Source organism: Jaculus jaculus, chromosome 1 (genome assembly GCF_020740685.1).
Source record: "Jaculus jaculus isolate mJacJac1 chromosome 1, mJacJac1.mat.Y.cur, whole genome shotgun sequence".
Classification (NCBI taxonomy): Eukaryota; Metazoa; Chordata; class Mammalia; order Rodentia; family Dipodidae; genus Jaculus; species Jaculus jaculus.
Genome location: NC_059102.1, coordinates 175,518,811 through 175,527,527, shown reverse-complemented (window position 1 = coordinate 175,527,527; position 8,717 = coordinate 175,518,811). Strand labels below are relative to the sequence as shown.

At 39.4% G+C, this 8,717-nt stretch overlaps 1 protein-coding gene and 1 pseudogene across 1 annotated transcript; one reads left to right on the top strand and one right to left on the bottom strand.

Annotated features, from left to right (window-relative positions):
- Positions 1-2,296: 2,296 nt before the first annotated feature.
- Positions 2,297-2,594, bottom strand: LOC123460689 (annotated as a pseudogene).
- An 812-nt stretch (positions 2,595-3,406) lies between these two features.
- On the top strand, positions 3,407-4,336 carry LOC123457624 (olfactory receptor 4C45-like). Its single transcript, XM_045141603.1, has one exon. It carries the CDS (start codon positions 3,407-3,409, stop codon positions 4,334-4,336), a length of 930 nt encoding a protein of 309 aa, XP_044997538.1.
- Positions 4,337-8,717: the final 4,381 nt, after the last annotated feature.

The window sequence follows — 8,717 nt, the reverse complement described above, 5'->3', positions numbered from 1 at the left end:
TTGCCCACATTGGTAGAGAAAGCAATGTCCAATCAAGCTGATTTGATTCATTATACATTTGCAGTTGAATACACTGTTTTTGATGTGAGTAATTTGGCTTTTTTTCAAGAATATATACTTTGGATTGAATATAATTCAAAGATTATACAAATATGTAAGCAACAAAATGAATCAGAATTTAATCTTAATATTATCAAAATGCCTTACTGAAGTAGTTCATTTTCCAAGTAAATCTTGACTGATAATGGAAACAAAGAAAACAAAAATATCAAACTTAGAGAATTGTCTATATAGATAATAATTCCAGTGTTGGTTTGCAGAGTCCATTTGGAAACGTGTTGCCTATGGAGAGAAAAAAACAACAACAACAAAACAATACCTGCACTCAATCTTAAAGCAGAGGAATCCACAATCAACTAAACACAGGTCAGTGAAAAGTAATCTTATTGTATCTAAGTTTTGGGCAGAATAACTTGATTTAGCTTAATTACTCTTGCTAAAGTAGATTTAGTCCTTACAAATTTATTTGAATTTGAGTATTTTGCTATGAATTCTAAATGTGGGAAAATCATGTGAAAATACCATTTGATGGTATACCACCTACAGTGTTGTCAAATGAGATACTGTGGCATGTGATTGACATCACTTTTTAAAGACTGTGATTGTTGTGCACGCCTGACTATTTAATACAGTTGTGTTTGTGATTTGTACAGTTTTCTCCTATTTGTGACAGCCATGTTAATGCTTTAAAGTTAGATTTTGTGAACTCAATCCATTGAGAAGGATTATGATAATCCTTCATCACCTTCAAGAGCCACCTAGACATAGAAAACAACTCAGGGACTAAGCCTTCCTGAAAGAAAAGTGTAGTTTTCTTCTTCTGACCACTATACCAAGAAATTTGGGTAGGTATATGTATGTGGGGGTTGAGGACGGTTACGCAGTGTGTTTTTTTGAAAGGTTTGTGGAGAGTAGAAAATGGCACAAGAAGATTAAATTCCCTCCTACTATTTTGTAACGACTAACTTACTCTAGAGCATCCACATCTCGATTATTTAAAAGAAAATAACACTTTTGTATAACTCCAATGTTTGTTCCAGTTAGCAATGAAACCAAAATTTATCTTATGTTGGCTGATTTTATGCCACAATGGAAATGCAAAGTACCTTAGATAACCATCTTGTTTTAATAGGAAGTAAAGGTTAACTTCATATCTCAGTTGCAATTTTATCTATCTATGAATTCTAGATGTGGGCAAATCCTGAAATTACCATTTGAAAGTATTGTCAAAGTGTTGTCAAATGAGATACTGTGGCATGTGATTGACATCACTTTTAAAAGACTGTGATTATTGTGTACCCCTGACTATTTAATATAGTTGTGTTTGTGATTTGTACAGATTTCTCTCATTTGTGACAGCCATGTTTATACTTTAAAGTTAGCCTTTGTGAACTCAGTCCATTGAGAGTGATTATCTGTTATCACTTTTAGGAGCCACCTAGACATAGAAAACAATTCAAGAAGTAAGACTTCCTGAAAGAAAAGTACATTTTTCTTCAGTTTCACTGAACTGAGATGTCATTATTCTGACCTCTATACCAAGAAATTTGGGTAAAGGTGTATATGGGGGAGGAGACATTTATGCGTTATGATTTTTATTGTTGTTGTCCCTTTTGGGTTTGTTTTTTTCAAGGCAGGGTATCCCTCTGGCCCAGGCTGACTTGGAATTAACTATGTAGTTTCAGGGTGACCTCCAACTCAAGGCGATCCTCCTAGCTCTGTCTCTTGAGTGCTGGAGATTAAAGGTGTGCACCACCATGCCTGGTTTAGCAGTGTGACTTTTAGAAAGGATTGAGGAGAGAAGAAAATGGCACAAGAAGATTAAAGTCCCTCCTGCTTTTTTGTAAGAACTAATTTATTCTGGAAAATCCACACCTAGATTATTTAAAAGAAAATGACTTTTTTTTTTTGTATAACTCAATGTTTGTTCCAGTTAGCAGTCAAACCAAAAATTCGTCTTATGTTGGCTAGTTTTATGCCAAAATGAAAATGTGTGTTACCTTGGAGAAACCTCTCCTTTTACTAGGAAGTAAAGGTTAACTTCTTATCTCACTTAATTGCATTTGTAAAATGAAAGGGAGAGGAGGAGAAATTTACCGAATCCTGAAGATAATCACGCAAGACAGAAAAATTTAACCACAAGGAAAATTTGTTTTAAGAATATGTGAACGTTTTTTTTCCAGGATAAAGAAGGGTTTACGGTGTGTTGGGGGGCGGGGGGGAACGGGACAGGGGCTCAGTTCTTCTTGGCGGCTGCCTTGTGCACCGTGGCCTTCGCGCTGCTCAGCTCCTCCGCTTGCTCTTGGTGCCCACGTGCGTCCCCACCCGCGCCTTGAACTTGAGCGCACGCTGGTCCGTGGACACCTTGAGTGGCGCCATGGCGTGAACCCGCACAACTAGAGGTTAAGGTTCTGGATGAACTTGGGGAGCTTAGTCAGACGCCCACGCAGCCGCTCGTGCTTCAGCTTGTTCAAATTCTTCCTCACCTTGTGGCCCTTGTTGAGGCCCATGGCCATGACGTAGCGCAGAGCCATGGCTGACTTGGACAGTCTCTGTAGCTCCAGGCTGACTTTGAACTGATAGTGATCCTCTTACTTGTACCTCCTGAATGCTGTGGTTAAAGGTGTATGCCACCACGCCCAGGGAATATGTGAACTTTAAAAGGGACTTTTTACCATCTGGATATGAACAATTGAGAGAAAAAGACCAGGTAAGAAGGGATCTTGGAGACCCATTTCTAACATCTAGAGCTGCTGAATACAGTAAGCCAGTTAGCTGTCATAGTGACAGCGCCTTGATTGCAGAAAGGAAAATCTCCATCCACAGCTCTGTACCTCTCTCTTATGTGTGTGCATATGACAGGGAGAGGCATAGGTCAGTGACCACAGGCTGTTGGCTTTAACATTACTTGTCACTTAGTTATCCAATACAACCAGACATAACAGAATAATGTTAATAGACAGGTATAACTTCATAATAATTGACTTGGATGTGTTTTGGCCTATAAAGCATAACAATGAGAGAAAGCCAGGTTTGAGTTGTTCAAAGGAAGAAAGTTTGAAAGTCTACCATAAGTCAACAGTCACAAAACACTGTTCTATTTAGTATTTATAAGGCATGGTCACTGTTCCAGCAAAAAGTAGATGATGAATCATGTGACCTTCTTCTCTATGACTTCTCCAAGACTCTATACTATCCCCAAAGGTAGGAGTAAAAGTCTCTTTCAGGGACCAGAATTCATGAGACAATGAGGTATTTTTGTATTGAATTTAAAATACTATAGCTTTATAAAAATAATATGGTTTGTTTTTTCAGATCCCCATATACCTACAATTTGAATGAATGGATGGGAAGGATGGGCAATGTAACAGAATTCATCCTCCTGGGCTTGACCCAAGACCCAGATCTGCAGAAACTCTTATTCTTTGTGTGTTTAGTCATCTACTTGATCACCCTGGCAGGTAACACGCTCATCTCAGTCACCATCTTCATCAGCCCAGCCCTGGGTTCTCCCATGTACTTTTTCCTGTCATACTTGTCCATTATCGATGGTTTCTACTCCTCTTCCATAGCACCCAAGATGATCCTGGACTTAATCTCAAAAAACAGCACCATATCCTTTAATGGCTGCATGACTCAGCTTTTTGCTGAACACGTTTTTGCTGCAGCTGAAATCATCCTGTTAATTGCCATGGCCTATGATCGCTACGTAGCCATCTGCAAGCCCTTGCACTACATGACCATCATGAGCCGACCTGTGTGTATTTTCCTGGTAGGGGCAGCGGGGATTTTGGGGTTCATTCATGGAGGGATACAGATTTTGTTTATGGCACAGTTACCATTCTGTGGCCCCAATACTATTGATCACTTTATATGTGATTTAATTCCGCTCCTGGAGTTGGCCTGCACGGACACTCATACTCTGGGGCCCCTAATTGCTGCCAACAGCGGGTCACTGTGTTTTCTCACTTTTTCTATGCTGGCTGCTTCTTATGTCATCATCCTGCGCTCCCTTAGGAATCACAGTTCTGAGGGGCGTCGCAAAGCTCTATCCACCTGTGCCTCTCATATCACTGTGGTCATCTTATTCTTTGTACCTTGCTCATATCTGTACCTAAGACCTTGTATCTCCTTTCCCATTGACAAAGTTGTGACTGTGTTTTTCACCTTAGTAACACCCATGTTGAACCCTTTAATCTATACCCTTAGAAACAAAGAAATGAAAAGAGTTATGACAAGACTATTGGACCAAATAATGAAATCTGGTGATAAATAAGTCCTATAACTTTCATTCTTAGACAAGAAAACATATCCATGTCTCACTGAGATTTGTTCTCCTTAAATTAAATTTTGGATAGTCAATTATCCTCTCTGCATCAAATTTTAATTGGATAATAATTGTGTTTATTATGGTTACAGTGTGATAGTACCTACAGACCTTGTGTGTGACCAAATCCATTAAATATTTCTCATTTGTTTGTGTTTATCTTCTCTGCTTCAGTATAAAGTGAGTGAGTAGTTTCTGTGAACCATTACCCCTGCTGTACTGGGAATTTCTTGTTTCTGTGATAGTGTATTTGCTGCTCAGTATCTCACCTCACAGCTTTTGTCCTTCTCCTTTCTAGTCTGTAGACGTCACTGTTCCACTCTCACTCCCTATGTGATCAAACATCTTGCATTTGATATATGGTTGAGGACATGCAACATTTTGCTTTCTGCACCTGATTTGTTTTCTTTATACCATGTCCTCTAGTTCCATCCATATTGCTATAAATGATAGGATTTCATTCTCTTTTAAACATTTTAAAATATTTTAATTTAATTTGTTTATTTGGCAGAGAAAGAAGGAGAGAGAGGGAGAGAGAATGGGTGCACCAGGGCCTCTAGCCACTGCAAATGAACTCCACATGCTTTTCTTCTGGCTTACGTGGGTTCTGGGGAATCGAACCTGGGTCCTTTGGCTTTGCACGCAAATACCTTAACTGCTAAGGTACTTTTCAAGCCCCTCTTTTTAAAAAAATTTTTTTTTGTTTATTTATTTGAAAGCAATGGACAGAGAAATGGAAAGAGGCAGATAGACAGATAGAGAGAGAGAGAGACAGAGACACAGAGAGAGAGAGAGAGAGAGAGAGAGAGACAGAGAGAGAGAGAGAATGGGCACGCCAGGGCCTCTGGCCACTGCAAATGAACTCCAGACCCGTGCACCCCCTTGGGCATCTGGCTAACATGGGTCCTGGAGAATCGAGCCTTGAACCAGGGTCCTTAGGCTTCAGAGGCAAGTGCTTAACCACCAGGCCATCTCTCCAGCCTCTCAAGCCCCTCTTTAAAACATTTTCTTAACAGCCTTTATACATAAGAACAATATACCAATCCCTCCCTCATCCCCCTCCTAAATCCCCTCTCCACTGACTCCTTTCTTCTTTCCAACAAGCCCTTCTTCTATTGTGATGTCATCATTTTCCATCCTCTTATGCAGGGCTTCTGTAGGTAGCCGTAGCAGCTGTGATGTCAGGTGCCATGGCCACCTTGTGTCTGGAAGACAGTGTTGCAAAGTGCTCCTCCTCCTCATCGTTGGCTCTTATGTTCTTCTGCCATCCTTTCCACAGTGGTCCCTGAGCTTTAGGGGGGGTATGATAAAGATTTCTTACTCATTGCTAAACATTCCACTGTAGGATTTCATTACTTTTGTGGTTGAATAACATTCCAGTGAGAAAACATACATTCTCTTAATCCATTCGTCTGTTGAGGGATACATCAATGTTCACTAATACATAACAAAGGACTGGACTGTATTATTCATTAAGCCACAGGAAGAGCAGAATTAGGATGTCAAAGTGCTCCTAGATGCCTTGATAACACTAAATTTCTTTAAGATTAAAAAAAAAAGCGGGGAGTGGTGGTGCACACCTTTAACCCCAGAACTTGGGAAGCAGAGATAGGAGGATTGCTGTGATTTCAAGGCTATCCTGAGACTGCATAGTGAATTCCAGCTCAGCCTGGGCTAGAGGGAGACTCTACCTTGAAAAAAAAAAAAAAAAAAAAAAAAAAGGAAAAGCAAGAAGAAGAAATGCATACAATCTAAATACAACTTAGATTATAATTATTTCAATATACTCATAAAACATAAATTTTTATATTTTAAGAAAGCACTAATGAGAACAAAAGTACCAAAGGTCGACATAGTTTTATTTTTTTCCTAATTATAAACATGAACTGGATCAATGACTGCATTCAATAAAGGGTATATTTTAAAAAAGAAAAAGTAATTGCATATTAAAAGAACATAGAATAGTAAGTTTTCAAGAAGGTCTTCATCACAATATGGACCATATGAACAGTTTTACCATTCCCTACTATTGAGCTGAAGGACTCCAAGTCAAAATATCAATGTGTTTTGTAGCACTTTCCCCAGTAGCCATGTTAGAGAACCAACTTACATATCCATCAGCAGAGGGATTAATAAATAAAATGTTTTCTATATATAAAACTATTTAAAAGCCATAAAGAATTATTATGTAATTTGAAGAAAAATATAACTGGAAATAATAACATGAAGTGAATTAAGTCAGTCTTAAAAAGAGTAATATCACATGTTGTCTCTCATTTGTGATTCCTAGATTTTATGTAGATACATAAAATACTGTGTATTTGTGACATGAAGAAGTGAAACTGTCTAGGGTAGCAAAGGGGACTAATTGGAGGAATGAAGATGGGAAAGGGAAGGATGGGGTCATATAAGGAAATATCCTCAAAGTACAATATCTACCTACATGAAAATGTATTATGAAACCCAGTACCATGTGCAATGAATAATACCTATTAAAATACTCCTAAAATAATAAAAGCTGAATTGACAAGATTTCACCGTACTTCATGAAAGCAGAAGGTGGGTTATTGAGAGGGAGGAAGGAGACCAGTAAAGGGGAACAGAGGAAGGGGATACACTAAGGAAAAGGGATGAATAAGAACAATTGGTGAAACAAGCCAGGGTGCTGTTTTATTTGTGAACCGGGTACCAACACAAGGGTGAAAGAGATTGACACAGAGAACAATCAACTCCTACCAAATCAGATATCCAGAGACCCAGAGGCCCCCAACACCTCATCACTGAAGCAGACCAAAAATGAACCCAACATGGCTCAGGGAAATTTTGTGGAAGAGGGGGAGGAGAGAATGTCAGAGCCACAGGTTGGGTCATGATATGCAGAGACATTTCTCCTACCCATAACTGTGGGCTAACTCCACAATGCATGACCCATATACCTCAACAAGGAGGGGCCAGGGGAGGGGTTAGGACATGGATGAGCCTAACAATGGTACCAACTTGGCTGTATTCACTGAGTACAAAAATAATTAATAAAAAAATAAAGTTTTATGATGACATGATCTAACCTATTATTTTGCTTGATAAATTACAAATTTAGCTTCTGAAAAAAAAAAGTTGTGGGGAGGGGGACAGGAAAAGAAAACTCACAAATGATGAATCCTTCATCTCTTGAAATTCTGCAGGAAGGAGAAGACATGAGTGCCAGGCCAGATGTCCCTCTGCACTTAGCTATTGGTTTTGTGAGGGAGCTCAGAAACATGCCCAGCCCAGGGATTTGGGTATCGCCTGCTGCGGACACTTCCTGCCCTCTCAGGGCTTTGCCCCGGGCAGCTCTGACATCCACAACTGTCAGAAGGGCAGCTGCTGCGAGTGTGTATCATGAAGACATGAGCAAGTAAAAATTACTTTTGAAAATCAAATTCATCTTTTAAAGATCTAGTTTTAGTATCCAAGAAAAAATAGAATGAAATGTAAGATAATGTATAAACAAGAATGAAAACATAAAAATAAATAACTGGCCATCCCAGCACTCAGAAGGCAGAGGTAGAGGGTGGATCCAGTCTGGAGCTACAGAGTGAGATCCAGGTCAGCCTGGGCTGGAGAGAGATCCTGCCTCAATAAAATATAAAATAAGAATGAGATGATCTCAGTGGTAAGGGTCATGACTTTGATGGTGATGATTTATGATAGCAGCTAATGTTCATTGAGTGCGTACTGTGAATAAGGTCCTGAGGAAACAATACACTGAGATTTTGAAGACATCAAATTTATTTAACATTTTGTTGACAAATTTGCATATATTCATCATGTACAACTTTTTTTTTTTTTTTTTTTTTTGAGGCACGGTCTTGTTCTAACCCTGTCTGGCCTGGAATTTACTATGTAGTCTCAGGCTGTCCTCAAATTTACAGCGAGTCTCCCACCTCTGACTTCCAAGTGCTGGGATTAAAGGCATGTGCCACCACACCCAGATTATTTTTGTTTGTTTATTTTTTGTGGCTCCCATAGTTCTGCCCCCATCCCAGCCTTCCCTCATGGAGTCCACACTCCAGATTTTAGACTCTAAAATCCAATTTGCCACTTGCCATTACCACTTGTCAAAAACTGAACTCTGATACTTCCCCCAAAACATGCACTTCCTATCCTCTTCCCTCTTCTCAACCCAGTTAATAACAACCTCCTCTTTTCTTTTCTTTTCTTCTTGCTTCTCTTCTCTTCCTTTCTTTTCTTTACCTTCCCTACCCTTTTCTTCCTTTCTTTTTTAGGTAGGGTCTCGCTCTGCTACGTCCACGGCGACCTCGCCTGTGTAGCAAGCAGAAATGCTTCTGCA

Bases quoted from the DNA above. Each gene is read 5' to 3' on its own strand.
- LOC123457624 (XM_045141603.1), top strand. From the start codon at position 3,407: ATGGGAAGGATGGGCAATGTAACAGAATTCATCCTCCTGGGCTTGACC.